At 43.1% G+C, this 22077-nt stretch overlaps 1 protein-coding gene across 1 annotated transcript in view; it reads left to right on the forward strand.

Annotated features, from left to right (window-relative positions):
- stab1 (stabilin 1) overlaps positions 1-19679 on the forward strand; it is a 259880-nt gene extending 240201 nt beyond the window's left edge. Inside the window, exons 60-69 of the mRNA XM_055647479.1 lie at positions 3815-3959; positions 6886-7019; positions 8433-8598; positions 8724-8830; positions 8901-9020; positions 10034-10183; positions 12421-12522; positions 14551-14688; positions 17726-17845; positions 18650-19679. Coding sequence (XP_055503454.1) covers positions 3815-3959; positions 6886-7019; positions 8433-8598; positions 8724-8830; positions 8901-9020; positions 10034-10183; positions 12421-12522; positions 14551-14688; positions 17726-17845; positions 18650-18703 — 1236 coding nt within the window. The 3' untranslated portion in view covers positions 18704-19679. The remainder of the gene's footprint in view (positions 1-3814; positions 3960-6885; positions 7020-8432; positions 8599-8723; positions 8831-8900; positions 9021-10033; positions 10184-12420; positions 12523-14550; positions 14689-17725; positions 17846-18649) is intronic.
- Positions 19680-22077: the final 2398 nt, after the last annotated feature.

Raw genomic sequence — 22077 nt, forward strand, 5'->3', positions numbered from 1 at the left:
CATTTGGGATAACCGTTGAAAAAATGGTATCCAGCCCCGAGAGGAATTCTCCGCTCCTGACTCTGGCTAGTGACTTGCTGGTGGCCTTACGCCCGACTGGCGCTGGCTCTGTGCTTTGCAGCACCCAAGTCTGCACTCGCCCCGCTCACGGCCGGTGACTGTGCAGGGGTATGAGGCAGCCGTTCACAGACCGCACTCCGCGGCTGTCTACCGATTTCTTGCGGCTTGCCTCTTTCCCTTGGTCGTTTTGTCCATGGCGTTGTCCTGGAAGAAATACACAGCACAGCACCACAGCAAAACAACCCAAACTTCAGCTAAGTTTGTGGCAATTACCTGGAGATTTAAATCCTCACAGCCTCCGTGTGCCAATGCGGTTGGTGCACTCACTCACTATGCAGCCTTGCCCCAGGTGCTGCAGACGCGGCCTGTACCCTTGGGCAGCGTTCACACACTAAGCCGACCTGTTCGCGAAATCGTGAAATTCCCGACTTTACCCGACTATCCGCTTTCGCGGTCAGAACCGGGGTCTCCCCACAGCCCATTTCACTCACCGGACTTCGCGAAATCCTGCCTGATACACATAGACTGGGAAACACATTCTGTAAAAGGGCTGGATGGGTTGGAGTTTGTAAAATGTGTGCAGGATAGTTTTTTGCAGCAATACATAGAGGTACCTACTAGAGGAGGGGCAATGCTGGACCTCCTGTTAGGAAATGAGACGGGACAGGTGGCGGAGGTATGCGTTGGGGAACAGTTCGGGTCCAGTGACCACAATACCATTAGTTTCAATATAATTATGGAGAGGGTCAGAACTGGACCTAGGGTTGAGATTTTTGATTGGAGAAAGGCTAACTTTGATGAGATGCGAGATGATTTAAAAGGAGTGAACTGGGACATTTTGTTTTATGGGAAAGATGTAGAAGAGAAATGGAGGACATTTAAAGGGGAAATTTTAAGAGTACAGAATCTTTATGTCCCTGTTCAGTTGAAAGGAAACAATAAAAATTGGAAAGAACCCTGGTTTTCAAGGGAAATTGGACATCTTGTTCGGAAAAAGAGGGAGATCTACAATAATTATAGGCAGCATGAAGTAAATGAGGTGCTTGAGGAGTATAAGGAATGTAAAAAGAATCTTAAGAAAGAAATTAGAAAAGCTAAAAGAAGATATGAGGTTGCTTTGGCAAGTAAGGTGAACGTAAATCCAAAGGGTTTCTACAGCTATATTAATAGCAAAAGGATAACAAGGGATACAATTGGTCCATTGGAGAGACAGAGTGGACAGCTATCTGCAGAGCCAAAAGAGATGGGGGAGATATTGAACATTTTTTTTTCTTCAGTATTCACCAAGGAGAAGGATATTGAATTATGTGAGGTAAGGGAAACTAGTAGAGTAGCTATGGATACTATGAGGTTCAAAGTAAAAGAAGCACTGACACTTTTGAAAAATATAAAAGTGGATAAGTCTCCAGGTCCTGACAGGATATTCCCTAGGACATTGTTGAAAGTTAGTGTAGAAATAGCCAGGGCTATGACAGAAATATTTCAAATGTCATTAGAAACGGGAATAGTCCCCGAGGATTGGCGTACTGTGCATGTTGTTCCATTGTTTAAAAAGGGTTCTAAGAGTAAACCTAGCAATTATAGACCTGTTAGTTTGACTTCAGTGGTGGGAAAATTAATGGAAAAGATACTTAGAGATAATATATATATAAGCATCTGGATAAACAGGGTCTGATTAGGAACAGTCAACATGGATTTGTGCCTGGAAGATCATGTTTGACTAATCTTCTTGAAGAGGTTACTAGGGAAATTGATGAGGGTAAAGCAGTGGATGATGTCTATATGGACTTTAGTAAGGCCTTTGACAAGGTTCCTCATAGAAGGTTGGTTAAGAAGGTTCAACTGTTTGGTATAAATGCAGGAATAGCAAGATGGATTCAATAGTGGGTAATGGGAGAAGCCAGAGGCTAATGGTGGATGGCTGTTTATCGGGTTGGAGGCAGGTGACTAGTGGGGTGCCTCAGGGATCTGTGTTGGGTCCACTGTTGTTTGTCATGTACATCAATGATCTGGATGAAGGTGTGGTAAATTGGATTAGTAAGTATGCAGATGATACCAAGATAGTTTGATGAGATGCGAGATGTTGGGTGGATAATGAAGATTTCCAAAGTCTACAGAGTGATTTAGGCCATTTGGAAAAATGGGCTGAAAGATGGCAGATGGAGTTTAATGCTGAGAAATGTGAGGTGCTACACCTTGGCAGGACAAATCAAAATAGGACGTACATGGTAAATGGTAGGGAATTGAAGAATACAGTTGAACAGAGGGATCTGGGAATAACCGTGCATAGTTCCTTGAAGGTGGAATCTCATATAGATAGGGTGGTAAAGAAAGCTTTTGCTATGCTAGCCTTTATAAATCAGAGCATTGAGTATAGAAGCTGGGATGTAATGTTAAAATTGTACAAGGCATTGGTGAGACCAAATCTGGAGTATGGTGTACAATTTTGGTCGCCCAATTATAGGAAGGATGTCAACAAAATAGAGAGAGTACAGAGGAGATTTACTAGAATGTTGCCTGGGTTTCAACAACTAAGTTACAGAGATAGGTTGAATAAGTTAGGGCTTTATTCTCTGGAGCGCAGAAGGTTAAGGGGGGACTTGATAGAGGTCTTTAAAATGATGAGAGGGATAGACAGAGTTGATGTGGACAAGCTTTTCCCTTTGAGAATAGGGAAGATTCAAACAAGAGGACATAACTTCAGAATTAAGGGACAGAAGTTTAGGGGTAACATGAGGGGGAACATCTTTACTCAGAGAGTGGTAGCGGTGTGGAATGAGCTTCCAGTGGAAGTGGTGGAGGCAGGTTCGTTGGTATCATTTAAAAATAAATTGGATAGGCATATGGATGAGAAGGGAATGGAGGGTTATGGTATGAGTGCAGGCAGGTGGGACTAAGGGAAAAAAAGTTGTGTCGGCACGGACTTGTAGGGCCGAGATGGCCTGTTTCCGTGCTGTAATTGTTATATGGTTATTGTTATATGGTTATACTTCTGTGAAGAGAAGTTCCTGCACGAACATCAAACGTGGTAAGTAATAAAAATCTTACCTACAGGTTTTACTTCACCATCGCCAGGGAGCGAAGCCCTGCACGTCCGGTGTCTTGCCATGCGAACGACGTAATGACGTGCATGCGCACTGGCGGGTCTTCTTCACGGAATCACTCACGTGACTCCGAAGTAAAATGGGCGTTAATGTTAAAACCATGACTGTGAATCACACGCATTCCTATCAACTGTGCAACTGTGCTGTCCAATTGTGTGATTTTGTTTTAATGCAGTGAAATTATTCTGCTTTGCTGTATTTAATATCTACCAAAATGCAACAAATTTCTCCAGCTGGTTTTTAGTTGATCCACATAAAATCCATGCTCTTACACGAATAAAATAAACGTTGACATTAATTAGAACCCCAATAATGGTGATAATTTGTACAGCTGGTGAGTGTTTCCATAGTTCATGTTCATGAAATTAGTTGGTCCTCAACATTCTGCTGCAGAACAAGGAGTAAGCCATTTAGAACAGAGACGAGGAAACACTTTTTCTCACAGAGAGTGGTGAGTCTGTGGATTTCTCTGCCTCAGAGGGTCGTGGTGGCAGGTTCGCTTTCAAGAGAGAGCTAGATAGGGCTTAAAAATAGCGGAGTCAGGGGAAAGCACTGATTGGGGTTGATCAGCCATGATCACATTGAATGGCGGTGCTGGCTCGAAGGGCCGAATGGCCGACTCCTGCACTTATTGTCTATATTGTCTACAGGGTAAACGAAGATGCGAATGCAAAGAAGGATTCCGAGGAGATGGTATCCAGTGTCTGTTTAACGTCAAGCCTCCCATCGACCGCTGCCTTGAAATGGATGATCAATGTAATCTCAATGCCTTCTGTAAAGACCTTCACTTCCAAGGTGAGGATTCATTTGGAAGACACAAGGAACTGCAGATTTTTGTCAACAAAAAAAGGCACAAAGTGCTGCAGTAACTCAGCAGGTCAGGCTGGAAAACATGGACAGGTGACGTTTCGGTTAGGGTCTCTTCTTCAAATTCAGTCACGTATCTATGTTCTCACGAGTTACTCCAGCACTTAGTGTATTTTTTTGAGAATTTATTCTGTTACTTTACATTCAGTTTTTTGTTGGCTCAGATGAGGAACGTCAAAACACAATCTCCCACGATATTTACATTTAATGGCATAAATAATGGCAAAACGTTTAATGGCTGCTAGTTTAGCTAGAAGCTGATATTGTCATGTTTCAACAATTCCTTGTAAATCTACTTATTTATTTAACTATGATTTATTTATTTATCTATGTTTATTTATCTCTCGTTCTCTATTTGTTCGTGTCTAATTATCTATCTATGTATCCATCCATCTATTCATTTATTTATTTTTACAATGGTTGTGGATATCATTTTCGAAAACTTTAACCTCACGCCATCCTCTGGAAGTGTTGGCGCTGTTAACAGCTGCGGCTCGCCTGCAGTCCGTCTGTCTTTACTTTTTTGTCGTTGTTATTTTTTGGCTTGTTTGGCTAAGTTTTAGTTTATTAGGTTGTGTTATGATGGGGGGGAGGGAAACATGTTTTTTTGTCTCTCCCTTCGGGGGAATGCGACTTTTTCTTGTCGTATCCCCCTTCTCTGCCTCCGTCTGCGCTGAGGCCTAATGGCGGAGCTGGCAGTCTCCAACCTGCGACCGAACTCGAGGCTCCGGAGGCAGAGCCAGCCAGGACTTACCAACGCGAGTCTGGCCGTCTTCGGGGCCGAGGCAGCGTTGGCCTGACTCGGAGCTGAGACTGCGGGACTCGGAGCTGATGCAGTGGGACTCGGAGCTGAGGCTGCAGGACTCGGAGCTGAGGCTGTGGCGGGCTGACTTGGAGCGGAGACGGCGTTCCGGCTTTCGGCGGCGGCGACATCACCACGGAGGTCCGCTGGACTGGAGAGCGGCATCTCCGGCCTGGATCGATCGCCTCAGCGCAGGGGGAGAACAAGGAGGGAAGAGACAGAGACTAAGACTTTTGCCTCCATCACAGTGAGGAGTTGCTTGGTGAACTCACTGTGGTGGATGTTAATTTGTGTTTATTGTATGTTTTGTTATTTATTGTTACTGTGTATGACTGCAGGCAACGTAATTTCGTTCAGACCGAAAGGTCTGAATGACAATAAAGGAATCAAATTCAAATCAAATCTAGAAAGGGGCACAGTAGCGCAGCGGTAGAGATGCTGCCTTACAGCGCCAGAGACCCGGGTTCGATCCTGTCTATAGGACATTTGTAGGTTCTCCCTGTGACTGTGTGGGTTTTCTCCGGGTGCTCCGGTTTCCTCCCACATTCCAAAAAGGTGTGGGTTTGCAGGTAAATTGGCTTCTGTAAATACTCTAGTGTGCCGGATAAAACTAGTGTACATGTGATCGCTGGTCAGCACGGATTCGGAGGGCCGAACAGCCTGTTATCACACTATCTCTGAACTAAACTAAAGAGGTAGGAGGGCGACAGGCACTTGTAGTCAGTAAACCAGCATCCTGGCTTGCAAATTTATTGCCTTTCCTTCATTGGTGGGTTAAATGCTAACTTAATAATGGTGAGAGTAACTTCACTCCTGGAAGAGATTGAAGAATGATTGAATGGCAGAGTGGACTTGATCAGCTGAATGCTCTAATTCGGATCCTGTCATTTATGAACCCAATCATTTTCTGTGCTTGTATTATGTTAACATAGACATAGAAACATAGAAAATAGGTGCAGGAGTAGGCCATTTGGCCCTTCGAGCCTGCACCGCCATTCAATATGATCATGGCTGATCATCCAACTCAGTATCCTGTACCTGCCTTCTCTCCATACCCCCTGATCCCTTTAGCCACAAGGGCCACATCTAACTCCCTCTTAAATATAGCCAATGAACTGGCCTCAACTACCTTCTGTGGCAGAGAATTCCACAGATTCACCACTCTCTGTGTGAAAAATGTTTTTCTCATCTCGGTCCTAAAAGATTTCCCCATTATCCTTAAACTGTGACCCCTTGTTCTGGACTTCCCCAACATCGGGAACAATCTTCCTACATCTAGCCTGACCAACCCCTTAAGAATTTTGTAAGTTTCTATAAGATCCCCCCTTAATCTTCTAAATTCTAGCGAGTACAAGCCGAGTCTATCCAGTCTTTCTTCATATGAATGGCCTGACATCCCAGGAATCAGTCTGGTGAACCTTGTCTGTGCTCCCTCTATGGCAAGAATGTCTTTCCTCAGATTAGGAGACCAAAACTGTACGCAATACTCCAGGTGTGGTCTCACCAAGACCCTGTACAATTGCAGTAGAACCTCCCTGCTCCTATACTCAAATCCTTTTGCAATGAATGCTAACATACCATTCACCTTCTTCACTGCCTGCTGCACCTGCATGCCTACTTTTAATGACTGGTGTACCATGACACCAAGGTCTCGTTGCATCTCCCCCTTTCCTAATCGGCCACCATTCAGATAATAATCTACTTTCCTGTTTTTGCCACCAAAGTGGATAACCTCACATTTATCCACATTATACTGCATCTGCCATGCATTTGCCCACTCACCCAGCCTATCCAAGTCACCTTGCAGCCCCCTAGCATCCTCCTCACAGCTAACACTGCCCCCCAGCTTCGTGCCATCGGCAAACTTGGAGATGTTGCATTCAATTCCTTCATCCAAATCAATAATATATATCGTCAACTTTCATGTTGGACAGGATCTGTACCACATCCCTCTTGTGATTTTCTTGCAAATGGTTTATAATTCAATATTAAAAATCCCAGCGTGGCCGTTTTGCTACTTAATCGGCAGCTCCTGTCATTCATTTTTTTCAGATAAAACAGCTGGAGTCTTCCATTTGCAGTCACCCAATGGGAAGTACAAGTTCACCTATGACGATGCAGTTGATGCCTGCAATGCAGAGGGTGCAACACTGGCAAGTTTTGACCAACTTGCAACTGCGCAACAGGTAATTGGCTACAAACAAGTTCTTTAACATGATTTAGCAGAGATCAAGTGTAAATGTAGATTACCTTAAATTATTTTTCATCAGTGGGTTTGTTTCTCAGTTAATGTGTTTCATCAGATCTGGGTGTTGACCTCCAGTGGGATCTCAGTTGGCCGTCGGCCAGGAAATGACCTAGAAATAGACTGACAGTTTCCTGTCTGCCTTGGCGTATAACCCTGACTCCACTCTCTTGGTGCTACTGACAGTTTCCCAAACCATCTTCAGTAACATTCTTCTTTTATCCTTTTTTAAAGATTTGTTATCTCCCCTTGCTTGTCCCCTCATAAAGATGGTGGCTGACCAGCTGTTTCTATGGGAGGTGGAGGGACAATAACTCTTCAAGTCCTTCCCATGTCACCTTCCTTTATGTATGAAATCAGCATTGAAATGTAGCATATACTGTAGGTATTCACTGCGACGAGTGTGGAATGTGTGGCTGTGAAGCCTTTGTGTGATTCAGTTCAGTCAATGTCGCCAAGTGGATATAGAAACATAGAAACATCGAAAATAGGAGCAGGGATAGACAGTTTGGGCTTCTGAGCACAATCTGCTATTCAACGCAATTATTGCCAGTCTTCTATCACAATACCATATTTGTACTCTCTCTCCACGCCTATCGATGTCTGTTATATCTAAAAACTTGCCCAATTCCTTCTGAAAAATGCTCAGTGACTCTCCCTCCACCGTCATCTGAGTGAAAAAACATTCTCCCTTTCTCACTCCTAAATGTCTTAAACCTTTCAACACAATCCCACCATTCGCTACTCTTCTCATCCTTACCCCTTTCCACTGTCCATATGGACCTCTCTCTCGCTCTCTCTCTCTCTCCCTCTTCTATGACTCTTGACTTCTTGCCTATGACTTCTTGGTTCACTCACCTGTTCCCATCTCCAGCCACTTTCACCTGTATACCCTACACCACCTCCCTACCTCCATTCAGGGATACCAAGAGCCGTTCCAGGTGAGGCGAAGGTTTACTTGTCAGCCAGAGCATGCTGTTGCTCCTGGTTATTAGCAACAGTTTTAATTCCCCTTCCCATTTCCATACCGACCTTTTTATTCTCGAATTCACATCCCTCCTTACTCCGGATCACCATTTTTTCTTTCCCTTTCCCCCTCCACATCCCCTTCCACCCACTACCCCTCCCTCTGGTTCTATGTGTTACTCCCTATCTTCCTTATCAGATTCTCCATCTGTACCTTTCTGGCTTTGTCGCTTCACCTCCAGTCTTCAACGTCCAACGTGAAAGAACCATTGCAGTCAACTGCCATCAAACCAGATCTTCAAATAACTATTAGATGACAGAAGATTGTGTCTCTCCAACCAAACCGGAATACAGTAACTATTGATTCTTTCCTCAATTTATCCTGCAGTTTGGCTATCACCTGTGTGTAATCGGATGGATGGCTGAGATGAAGGCAGGGTATCCCATAACCCACATTAACCCTAGCTGTGGTTATGGCAACATTGGGGTCTTTGATTATGGCGTGAGGGCGAATGTGAGTGAGCAGTGGGATGCTTACTGCTTTAGGATGCAAGGTAGGCCTCACATTTACTGTACTGTCTGATGAGTTTGCTGTTCTTTAACAAAGTAGAAGATCTAATTTTTGATTTGAATATTTGATTTGTAAAATATTTATTCTCTGTCACCTATTACTTCCAAGACATTCAATGTATATGTAAGGAAGGCTTTGTTGGTGACGGCTATTTCTGCAATGGGAACCTAATGAACGTCATCTCGAGTCACTCCAATTTTTCCATCTTTTACACTGTAAGTATTGTTCTCCCAAGGCTTTTGTGGTGGTCAGCTGTGCATATTCTTATCTGCCTTCTCTTGTCAGATGTTGTTGGACTACGGCCAAGCGACTGAAAAGGGAAAGGAGTTGCTCGAGTTCCTGTCAGACGAGACAACAAATGAAATGTTATTCATTCCTTTAGACTCGAGTCTGGGAGAAAGTGAGGTAAGAAATGTGGCATTTTCCCAAATGTTTTCTTTATACTCAAAACCAATGTCATGGATTTGCACTCCTGGTTGCAACAAGCCATTGTCATGATCAGAAGTGATATGGAATATTGTTCCGCAGCCGTAGCCAATTATAAATTGGATAATCTTAAATCTATCGGCTGCAACGTGTATTCTTAAGAATGTAGAAATAGATTTTCTCCAGATGGATCTCCTCTGCATCCCTCCGTTTATTGCTCAAGATGATTCCCCTTCCTGATGGGATCTAGAACCAGTCACAATCTCAACAAGGGGTGAGATGTTTAGATGAGGAAAGAAGCCCAAAGGATGAATCTCTACCACTGCAATGCTGTGGAAGGTATGTTGGTGAATCGGAGGAGATAGATTTATAAACCCCATTGAATGGCAATTACATCTTTGTTATAGAATCCTTGCACAAATTACCAATCCAAAAACTGCAATGAGATTGCAAACAATTAGGAACATTCGCTGGTTTTCTTTCAATCCTGAACTTTAGTGATACAGCGAGGAAACAAAACCTTCGGCCCACCGTGTCCGCGCCAACCAGCGATGACCGCATAGACTAACACTATCCTATGCACTAGGAACAATATACAAATTTACCGAAGCCAATTAACCGACATACCAGGGTGGAAACCGGAGCGCCCGATGAAAAACCTACGCGGTCACAGGGAGACGTACAAATTCCGTAGAGACAGCACCTGTAGTCAGGGTCGAGCTTGGGTCTCTAGCGTTATTAGGCAGAAACTCTACCGCTGTAGCACCATGCCATCGTAAAGAGATCCTTTATGCTCAAACAGGCAAATAGTGCCCTTATTTTAATTTAATTATTTTAAATTCAAGCACGGCATTGTGATGTTATGTCGGGTAGTATATGTGGAGATGGGCATTGACCAACACCCTTCTGTACCAGTCTGGTCATAGTAGCTCATTGTGATTGCTGAATGTTTCATGCAGGATTCACCTTTACTGATTTCTTATTGTGTCCAGGCCTTAACGTGGAGTGATCTTGAAAACCATGTCACCAGGAACAGTACCTTCCTTTTCTACGATGAGTTGAGTAACAATACACTTGTTCCATCCAGATTAGGATATGATCTTCACATTGGAGTATCACCTGTAAATAACACTGTCCTTGAGGTAAGTTACACTATGGAGATGGTCTGTTAAAATGCAAACCTGTTGTAAACATAAACAAACTTCGCTAAACCTAGTTCGAGGAGAAATACATTCATAAATAACACTGTTTTCTAATTATAAATGTTCTGAGAATCTTTGTAGCTGTGTGGAGCATAGATGCTTTTTAATCAAAGCAACTACACAATATCTCTGTCCACATCTTGTGGCTTATTGTGCAGCAAATAAGTAGAATTCTGCAGTAACAGCAGGTCAGGAATGAGAAACATATAACATTTCAATTTGAAGACCCTTCATCGGAACTGGAGAAGGGACTGATGGGCATTGGGTTTTTCTAGAGAGCAGATGCTGCTCAATATCAGCATAATCTTGCTCCTTTGTAAGAAATGGTCACCCTTATGTCTCTATAAACAGCTAAATTAAAAGTAGCATGCAGTTGTTATTGACCCTCCTATATAAAAAAAGTGTTTTTCATCAGGAAAATATTTCCAAATCAAATCAAGTGAGGTTCAGTGTTGATGGGGGAGTTGTGGTTATATCTCTCACATGCACATGCAAACATAACCATGTTCAAAGTCAATTAAGACTGGTTTAATAGTCTGATGAAGTGGAGTGGTTGCCCAGCTGGGCTAAAGAGCATAGTTATTTCAATCCAGATATTAAACCGGAAGTGAGAGTGAACGCTGGCGCGACCAAAGATCTTATAGCAGCTCCACCACAGGATCTTTGGGCGTGACTAGCTGCCACTGCTCATTCTCCAAATTATGTATTATTGCTGTATTTGTATAGTTGTGGTTTGCTTGTTTTGACTGTAAGGTGTCATTGAGTGTTCTGAAAGGCGCCCATAAATAAAATGCATTATTATTATTATTATTATTATCTAGTTTCTTAAGAATAAATACAGCAATTTAAAACAGAAAATTTATATAACCATTTTTTTTAAAATGACAAAGTCAAAACTTTATTAAAATTTTATTTTAAACTTTCAACAAATCCCTCTAAATTTAGACCGGGGCAGAAGTGTATAGCACAATTTAGATGTTTCATAGTTTAAATTGGATTCAGAGTCTTACTCAAACTAACTTGATTTTTATGATGTTTTATGATGTATATGTACATACACTACAAACCAACTGACTCACATGGCTATATGGACTACACGTCTTCCCACCCTGCCCCATGTAAAGACTCCATCCCCTACTCCCAATTCCTCCGCCTACGCCGCATCTGTTCCCAGGATGAGACATTCCATACCAGGGCATCGGAAATGTCCTCGTTCTTCAGGGAACGGGGATTCCCCTCCGCCACCATAGATGAGGCTCGCACCAGGGTCTCATCCATACCCCGCAACACTGCTCTCTCTCCCCATCCCCGCACTCGCATCAAGGGCAGAGTCCCCCTGGTCCTCACCTTTCACCCCACCAGCCGGCAAATACAACACATAATCCTCTGCCATTTCCGCCACTTCTAACGTGACCCCACCACTCGCCACATCTTCCCATCTCCCCCCATGTCTGCCTTCCGCAAAGACCGCTCCCTCCGCAACTCCCTTGTCAATTCTTCTCTTCCCTTCCCTCCCGTACCACCCCCTCCCCGGGCACTTTCCGTTGCAACCGCAAGAAATGCAACACCTGTCCCTTCACCTCCCCCCTCGACTCCATTCAAGGACCCAAGCCTTGTTCCAAGTGCGACAAAGGTTCACCTGTATCTCCTCCAACCTCATCTACTGCATCCGCTGCTCTAGATGTCAGCTGATTTACATCGGGGAGACTAAGCGGAGGTTGGGCGATCGTTTCGCCGAACACCTCCGCTCAGTCCGCAATAACCTACCTGAACTCCCCGTGGCTCAGCACTTCAACTCCCCCTCCCATTCCCAATCCGACCTCTCTGTCCTGGGTCTCCTCCATTGCCAGAGTGAGCAACACCGGAAATTGGAGGAACAGCACCTCATATTCCGCCTGGGTAGCTTGCGTCCGGATGGCATGAACGTTGAATTCTCCCAATTTTGCTAGCCCTTGCTGTCTCCTCCCCTTCCTTAACCCTCGAGCTGTCTCCTCCCATCCCCCCTGCCCTCGGGCTCCTCCTCCTCCCTTTTTCCTTCCTTCTCCCCCCCCACCCCCCATCAGTCTGAAGAAGGGTTTCGGCCCGAAACGTCGCCTAGTTCCTTCGCTCCATAGATGCTGCTGCACCTGCTGAGTTTCTCCAACATTTTTGTGTATCTTTGATTTTTATGATGATAGGACTCAAAGTTGGTGAATGGCATTCTTATTTTGAAATGGGATATCATTGCCACCAATGGAATTATCCACGCCATAACAGGACCTCTAACAGTTCCAAGTCCGGTAAGTGTATCACGGCAATTACAGCGCGAAATGTGACTCTGGTACTTAAAGAAGGTGAAAGGTATCTGCATTAAACCCAACTGGTCTAATTGCATTCAGATTTTTTCTGGGTGATAGGCATCAGGGCATAAGATTCCCGCTCACAGTTGATGCCAGATCCAAATGCTTCTCTGGTTTTGGGGAAGGTTATCCTGCTTTTGCTGATGATTTGATGCTTTTGGTCAATTGGTTGAAAGATCCAGCCTGGAAACAGGCTCTATGGCCCACCGAGACCATGCCAAACATCAAGCATTCACTCATTCACCCCAGTTCTTTTTTAAAAAGACACAAAGTGCTGGAGTAACTCAGCAGGTTAAACAACATCTCTGTGGAGCAGATAGGTGACATTTCAGGTCGGGACCCTTCTTCAGGACAGACCTGAAGCGTCACCTATCCATGTTCGCCAGAGATGCTGCCTGACCCACAGAGTTACTCCAACACTTTGTGTCCCTTCTTACTAAACCAGTACCTGTAGATCCTTGTTTCTAGTTCTACGCTGCCCCACTTTCTCATCCGCTCCCGACATACTTGAGAAAATTTACATTGGCCAATTAACCAACAAACCCTCAAATCGTTGAGAAGTGAGAGAACCAGAGCGCTGGAGGAAGTCCACAAGGTTGTAGGGAGGGCGTGCAAATTCCACACAGGCAGCATCCGAGGTCAGGATTGAACCTTTGTCTCTGGCACTGTCACACAAACGGCCTATTTATTAAACATACTTTGTGTTCAGATGCTAAATGTAAGACCCATCTTCCTGTACATTGTAGTGAAAGTATCCACAATAGCGGAGAGTTCAACGTCCATGCAAACTCGAGTATCTTGTTCATATGTGAACTGGCCTGCACAAGTTTAAGAGACCTTGTTTATGGAATGTAGTTGCTGTAGATTGAAGAATTTCCCATTGAACCTGTGTCTCGGGGCGGTCGAACCATCCTCAGTTGGGAGGATCGAAGCTCCCTCGATTGGGGCAGTCGAAACTCCTGCGGTTGGAGCTCCCGTAGTCGGTGCCTAACCAAGGGACCGCGAGCTCCACAATGTTAAGTCCGCAGGTTCCCGCCGTTGAAGCAACCGACGTCGATCCCCAGCAAAGGGACCGCCAGCTCCACGATGTTAGTAGCATCGCAGTGCGGACTGAGATACGATGCAGAAAAGTCGCATCTCTGTAGAGGAAAGACATTTCAGTATTATCCAATAATAATTGCATAGATGCAGGGATCATTGTTAAATCATAGGAAAAGGGGAGATGCAACGAGACCTGGGTGTCATGGTACACCAGTCACTGAAAGTAGGCATGCAGGTGCAGCAGGCAGTGAAGAAAGCAAACGGTATGTTAGCATTCATAGCAAAAGGATTTGAGTATAGGAGCAGGGAGGTTCTACTGCAGTTGTACAGGGTCTTGGTGAGACCACACCTGGAGTTTTGGTCTCCTAATCTGAGGAAAGACATTCTTGCCATAGAGGCAGTACAGAGAAGGTTCACCAGTCTGATTCCTGGGATGGCAGGACTTTCAAATGAAGAAAGACTGGAAAGACTCGGCTTGTACATGCTAGAATTTAGAAGATTGAGGGGGGATCTTATAGAAACTTACAAAATTCTTAAGGGGTTGGACAGGCTAGATGCAGGAAGATTGTTCCCGATGTGGGGGAAGTCCAGGACAAGGGGTCACAGTTTAAGGATAAAGGGGAAATCTTTTAGGGACCGAGATGAGAAAAACATTTTTCACACAGAGAGTGGTGAATCTCTGGAACTCTCTGCCACAGAGGGTAGTTGAGGCCAGTTCATTGGCTATATTTAAGAGGGAGTTAGATGTGGCCCTTGTGGCTAAAGTGATCAGGGGGTATGGAGAGAAGGCAGGTACAGGATACTGAGTTGGATGATCAGCCATGTTCATATTGAATGGCGGTGCAGGCTCGAAGGGCCGAATGGCCTACTCCTGCACCTAATTTCTATGTTTCTATGTTTAATCACTAACCCCACTTGTTTCATTAGCTTGCAGCATCGTCAAAATCGTCTCACATTGCCCTTGGCGCAGTGCTCGGTCTGCTCTGTTTGATTGGTGTTGTTGTCGCTGGCCTTATGGCTTGGTTTCGTCGCAGGAACGAGGGGTTCCGCTTTCAATACTTCAAGGTACGCTGCTTTCAGTTGGATGTTACGCTTTGCATTAGTCTCTAGTCGTTGAATAGAATCACAATTCTACTATGAAAGTTTAAAGATTTAAAAGTTACAAAATGGATTCAGCTGTATTAGGAATTAGAAGCAATAAAGAAATGCCTCCACCTATTACACTAGCAAGGCTAACAATGATGTTTTCGCCATTCTTCCATAACACTAGCGAGATAACAGCACAACCTCATGAATGTTTCCTTTTAATAGCAATGTTACAAAATTTTGAGATTTAAAAAATCAAGTCTGTAATTTATCCCATCAGATAAAGCATAAACAGAAGTTTAATTTGACACCTAATTCACTTTCATATCTTAAGTATTTAAAAAGTTATGGCCATTTTCATACTCTGAAATTAGCATCTTGTTTCCTATTGATTTTCTATGGACATAACAAAAAAGCTGTGATCGTGGACAGTCAAAAACCCATAACCTTCTTAAAAATTAAGAGAACTGAATGAAATTTTCAGTTATCGTAGATTGAACCATTCTGAAACAAATATAAAATATTCTTACTTGGATGACCTGAAATTAAAACATATAATTAGTTAGTTACCCACTTGTAGCTAATTTCAAACTTCAATTACTAGATCTAAACATCTATCCATTTCTTAATAAATGATTAACATTTTTAAATAGCCCAAGTGTCCAAATAATATTCATAAATAATTCTCAATAAAACATGATTTTGAAATCTCATTTACATTCATTTATAGGCCAAATGGAAGGAATTTAGTGTTCAATTGCTGTAAATCAGCTTTCTAGTGGGTTCCTGTGAACGCGCTGGTTTAGAACGTTCACATTGCGGTAGATTTGTGCCTCAAATGCCCAGAAAAATACTGCGGGATATAATGGGGCCAAAATGAGCTACTCGCAATAGTAAACTTTGTATAAAGGGTTCTAAAGAAGCCCTTTTTAATGTAAAAATAAGGTACATACCTTTAATTGTTTGCTTTATAAAACCCTGGGGCTGCGAGAGGTCGCGGGTTTAGAGAGTGATTTTTAAACTACTATAACTATTATACAAGGCCATAAAAACTAATATTACCTTTTGCGACGGGATCTTTCAGCGATTTTTCGTTAATGATTTACTAGGCTGAACATTTTCGATTGCAACAGCGTAGTAAAAATCGCGTTTTAAACCCGCCCCCTCTAAACAGCGCCAAAATCACACACACGGGCTGGGGCAGATTTTCAACGACGCTTCACGTAGGCTTTGCAACATACCTACTTTTAAGATATAAACATCAGAAGAATGTTCAGACAACGGTTCTTTCCCTCTGCTCTACTGATTGCAATGTACAAACAATAGATCAACAAGGTCAAAAAACCAAATGCTTGATCTGCAGAAAAATAGCTTCAGTAGCATAACCATATCCATATAACATATAACCTTCATATAACATATAAACATATAACATCATATAACATAGCATAACCATATGTGGGCTAACCTTTCTTTTCTCAGAATAACCTGTCAATCTTAACAGGCAAGAGGCTGTACAATGCTCCCTGTAAGATAAAGTATTGCTGATTATTGGGGTATAAATATATCTGATTGAACATTACCTCTGTGTGTGGGGATAGAGTGGACCTATAGTGTGTATATGACAGAGTTTACTGCCACACCCACCTGGCGAAATGAGGATTTTATCACGTGATTACTAATTTTATCACAAACCTTAACACTACCACAGGTCTACCACTGGTTTTTCCAGCACTGTTGGCTCCAGAACCTTGTTGCATTATCCATTTTGCCAGACCAATAGAGGTCACGGCCTTGGACAAAGTCAGCTATGTGGACGGTTTTGCCACCTCCGGCCGGGCTGGAATTCCTGAGTCCTGACCGCAGCCGGCAATTTTGACCCGCCGATCAGTCGCGGAAGTCGGCTATGGGAATGGTGCCGTTGGCTCCGGAGTTCCAGAGCCCCGGCCACAGCCACCAATGTCGAGCTGCCGAACGGGCGCGGATGTCAGGAAGGGGTGGATATCGGCCGCCTCATCCTGCCTGGGCGCCACATTTCCAGGGTGGAATTTAAATTGCAGTCATTTTGTCTGGATTAAAGAAGCTGGCGGACCACAAGTTGCCAGAAAATCGGTGGTGGACCTGTAACATAACAGTCTGCATGGATGCTTTGTAAATCTGGGATCCGTATCATTCCTTGATATGCAATAACAGTTTCAGCAAAACCCGACTATCTGGCTTGGGGTCACGCCATTTCAAGCATTTCCCATGAAAGTCATTTAGTTGAATCCTGTTTAAAGGTGATTCAGCAAGAGATTATAGCCAGAAATAAAATCTGTACTATTATGACCTGTTGAGTTACAGTGTTGTAAACAACTTTGCAGCCTCTATTAGTAGATTCCAGGACCTTGTCTTTGCTGATACAGTGTACAAATGTTTAGGCTTGTCTAAGAGCGAGTGTCAACACTCCTAGTTGGACACAGGGCAGTGTCACAAGTAGTTTACTTTGGAGTCTGAAACATACTAATGGATTTTTCAATTGCCGGATACCTTCATGAACACGAGGTTGGGACATTTGGAGTCCCCTCAATGACAGACTGCATTAAGAAAAAACTTTTTAGCTTTAATTTGTTTCCATTATTAGCTACAGGGAGATGTTGGACAAACTTGGATTGTTTTCTCAGGGACACCTGAGCTTGCGGGAGAGATCGGATAGAATTATATAAAATTATAAGAGGCATAGATAGAGTAAACAGTCAGTGCATAGGTTTAAAGTGAGAGAAGCAAAGTTTAAAGGAGATATGCGGGTTGTTTTTTTTAAGCCACATAGAGTGTGTGCCTGGAATGTGCTGCTGGAGGGGGGGGGGGGGGGTGGTAAGAGGTAGATACAATAGTGGCATTTAATAGACTTCTGAATAGGCATATGCAGGAAATGAAGGTACAGGCACATAGGAGTTGGTCTTGGCATCATGTTTGGCACAGACATTGTGTGCTGAAGGGTCCAATTCATGCTGTACTGTTCTATGTTCTACACTAGGCCGATGATGACGATAATGTGGGCCTTAAACCAGAGGGCAACCCTGCTTTGGTCTCAGTACCAAACCCACTGTATGGTGCATATGGGTCAGCTTCAGATAATACGGCTGAGCCTTTTGAGGTAAGGAACGTTTACAAGACATTAATCTAAAAAATCCTAACCCATGAAATTCTCATCCAGATAGCTTTCCCGATGAGTATTAGATCAAGGAGCTCTGCAAGGGTCTGATAGCAAGGCGGTTCTAAACAGGGCCGTGTTTCAAGGTGGTAGACATTACAGGAGTATCATTTATAAATCCTTAACTTACAAGAACAGAATAAGGCCATTCAGCCCATCGTCCACTCTGCCATACAATCAAGGCTGATCTATCTCTCCCTCTCAATCCCATTCTCCTGCCTTTTCCCCATAACACCCATATTAATCAAGAATCTATCAATCTCCACCTTAAAAATATCCATTGACTTGGCCTCCACTGCGGCAATGAATTCCACAGATTCACCACCCTGTGATTAAAGAAATTCCTCCTCATCTCCTTTCTGAAGGTACATCCTTTTATTCTCAGGCTATGGCCTCTGGTCCTTGACTCTCCCACTAGGGACTCTAGTCAAGCATGTTCATTTACTCCTGCTGTAACAAATTAATTCTTTGGTTATATCAATACATATGACAATTAAATACCCTTGAGATTCACTCGGAGCCTCCTTACAATCACCAATTAAATCAGATCCTGACTAGAGTACACATTTGTGCTTCTTATATTTGCAATTTGTTACTTTAGCACTGAAGCTCTCGACAAGTCACAGCAAAGAAACAATTGGCATTACGTGCACGAGTACAGCTAATATGGTGCGGAAATAGAACTGAACTCTTCATGCCATCATTATCCTATTTGCTTTTCTAAAGAAGTATTTTATTTAAATGCAGGACGATGATGAATATGAATCATATTCATATACGCAGAAGATTCTACACGACTGAAGTTGGACCTCACTGCTTTTTACTCTCAGCTCAATAAATGCGGCGGCTTTGCAAGGATGCTACAGGTGGGGAAACCATAAGCTCCAAATAAATGGAACGCTTTGAGGAGGAGCTTGGGAGCTGTCATGGGGCAGTTGAACAAATCGTTGATCCAGGTGTGCGAACCCTTTGCCAGACACACCAAGCCCCTGTGCATGACAGACTCACCACACTCCATGGGTTTATGCAGTAGTCAGGAGACTCTAGAAAGATTGAAAATTTATTTTTACATTTTGTACTAATGGTTAAAAGTAACACTGTTTACATGTTCCGACGTGCCAAAAGGACATTGCCATCTTCACTACTTGTTTGTTTCACGTTGTTCAAAGTAATCACGAGACGATTGGATTTTCATTTCCTTTTGACATTTTAAAAGTGCGTTGAAGACGACATTAACTGCAAACAATAGTGGAACTGCTCAGCCGGTCTGGCACAAAATAAAGTCTAAAGCTACAACGGAATCAAGTAGAGATCCTTTCAAACCCTCAGGTGGAGGGGGGATATTTACCAAAATACGTCTCTCTATTTCTGCTTGCCAAACTTAGTGCCCACTTTGTAATTCAAGGTTTTGTTTCAGATCTATAACTGCAGTGTGCCTTTATCCTACTAATAAATGCCTATTGTAAATTCCTGTTCTTCAGCCTACTTTTGAATCCTGTACTTCAAAAGTTGGAATGTATGTTTAAATGGAGTTGGACAGGCTACATGGTGAGCAGGTGGAGAGAATCATTTGTATTGATCTAGGAGCAAGAAGCTCATTCTTGCTCCTTGATGTGCACTAGATGGGAAAAGGCTGTTGACATCAGGTTTTACTGGGCTCCATCACCACCACTCCAACACACACACACACACACACACACAACAGGGGTCCTTTTGTATATCATGTTTATACTGGATCAAGTGAAATGAAAATAAATGAATTTTTATTAATATTTAACTGCCTGCATGAATATTTTATTTGTCAGGCCTGAACAGGGATGATTAATAAGGGTTGTTGCCTAGTGCCAGAGCCCCAAGTTGGAGCTGGGGTCAGTTTAGTTATTTTTCGATGAAACTTCAGATATGATGAATGTGTAATAAATGCAATTTTGGTCACTATAGTGAAGTCCTGCACTAATTAGAATGGGCCACTGGGTGGCAGTATTCCAGGAGAGGACGACAGCTTAAATGTTACAGTGAATTATACAAATTCGATGACCCAAGAGACGGCAAATGCTGGAATCTTGAGCAAAACACCAAGTGCTGGAGGTCACAAGTTGTAGGAGTAGAATTAGGCCATTTGGCCCATCAAGTCTACTTGGTGGCCGACTAGGAAAAGGGGAGATGCAGCGAGACCTGGGTGTCATGGTACACCAGTCATTGAAAGTAGGCATGCAGGTGCAGCAGGCAGTGAAGAAAGCGAATGGTATGTTAGCTTTCATAGCAAAAGGATTTGAGTATAGGAGCAGGGAGGTTCTACTGCAGTTGTACAGGGTCTTGGTGAGACCACACCTGGAGTATTGCGTACAGTTTTGGTCTCCAAATCTGAGGAAGGACATTATTGCCATAGAGGGAGTGCAGAGAAGGTTCACCAGACTGATTCCTGGGATGTCAGGACTGTCTTATGAAGAAAGACTGGATAGACTTGGTTTATACTCTCTAGAATTTAGGAGATTGAGAGGGGATCTTATAGAAACTTACAAAATTCTTAAGGGGTTGGACTGGCTAGATGCAGGAAGATTACTCCCGATGTTGGGGAAGTCCAGGACAAGGGGTCACAGCTTAAGGATAAGGGGGAAATCCTTTAAAACCGCGATGAGAAGAACTTTTTTCACACAGAGAGTGGTGAGTCTCTGGCACTCTCTGCCGCAGAGGGTAGTCGAGGCCAGTTCATTGGCTATATTTAAGAGGGAGTTAGATGTGGCCCTTGTGGCTAAGGGGATCAGGGGGTATGGAGAGAAGGCAGGTACGGGATACTGAGTTGGATGATCAGCCATGATCATATTGAATGGCGGTGCAGGCTCGAAGGGCCGAATGGCCTACTCCTGCACCTAATTTCTATGTTTCTATGTAAGTCTACTCTGCCGTTCTTTTTAAACATTTTATTTTGTTAGACGCAACTGTACAAAAAAAATGATGGACATAGCAGTTATATAATTTCCGTACAGCTTCAGTTTTAACATTTTATAAACTATTAACTAGATAGGAAAGAAGAAAGGAAAGAAGAGTAAAAAAGCAAGGAAAAAAAACAGAACTAGAAAAGGTGAAATAGAAGCGGAGATATATCCAACTACCCGCTCACCCAGCCCTACCATCCGTTTTGAGTTTGTGTTCAACCATTATGTTGTTGAAGAAATTCAATAAAGGGAGACCATATTTTTGAAAATTGATCTGGTTTGTCAGTCAAGATCAACATTATTTTGTGTTTAAGAAGGAACTGCAGATGCTGGAGAATCGAAGGTTACACAAAAAAGCTGGAGAAACTCAGCGGGTGCAGCAGCATCTATGGAGCAAAGGAGGGTTTCGGCCCGAAACGTTGCCTATTTCCTTCGCTCCATAGATGCTGCTGCACCCGCTGAGTTTCTCCAGCTTTTTTGTGTAACCTTCAACATTATTTTTTCTAGATGAAGTGTCTCGGTCATTTTGGTGATCCACATCTTCACTGTGGGGACCGTTATATTTTTCCAGAATTTAAGTATAAGTTTTTTCGCGGTTACTAAATCGTAGTCAAGGAAGCTTCTTTGAAATATCGTTAGATTAACGCAGCCCTCTGACATTCCTAATATTAATTTTGGATCTGGCTCCAATGGAGTTTTAAGTATTTTAGAAATAATATTAAATATTTCTGTCCAGAAGTTTTGGATTTTTATACAGGAAACAAAAGTGTGAGTTAGGGTGGCGTCTTGAAAGTGACTATTATCACAAAGAGGAGAAACAGTTGGGGAAGATCTTGTTCAATTTGGTCTTTCAGTAGTATAACCTATGCAATACTTTAAATTGTATCAGGCAAGTCATGGATGTATAGTAGGCTTTCATCCCATATATCTTTCGAAATGGGTTGACCCAGCTTGTCCTCCCATGCTTGTCTATAAATCTCAGAAGGAGGAGTGTCAATATTTAGAAGGGTATTATAAATGTAAGATGTCAACTTGCTTGTATCGGCATGTCTATTCAAACAGTCATCTAATATATCAGGACCCATCTTGTGTATATGTTTTCACGTAATCTCGAAGTTGGAGATATCTGAAAAAATTATTGGCATTCAAATCATATTTCTCCTGCAGTTCTTGAAAAGAGGAGAGTGTCCCCTTCTTATAGAGATCTCCCACAGTATTGATTCTCAGATTCTTCTATTG

The sequence above is a fragment of the Leucoraja erinacea genome, chromosome 16, assembly GCF_028641065.1.
Source record: "Leucoraja erinacea ecotype New England chromosome 16, Leri_hhj_1, whole genome shotgun sequence".
Classification (NCBI taxonomy): Eukaryota; Metazoa; Chordata; class Chondrichthyes; order Rajiformes; family Rajidae; genus Leucoraja; species Leucoraja erinaceus.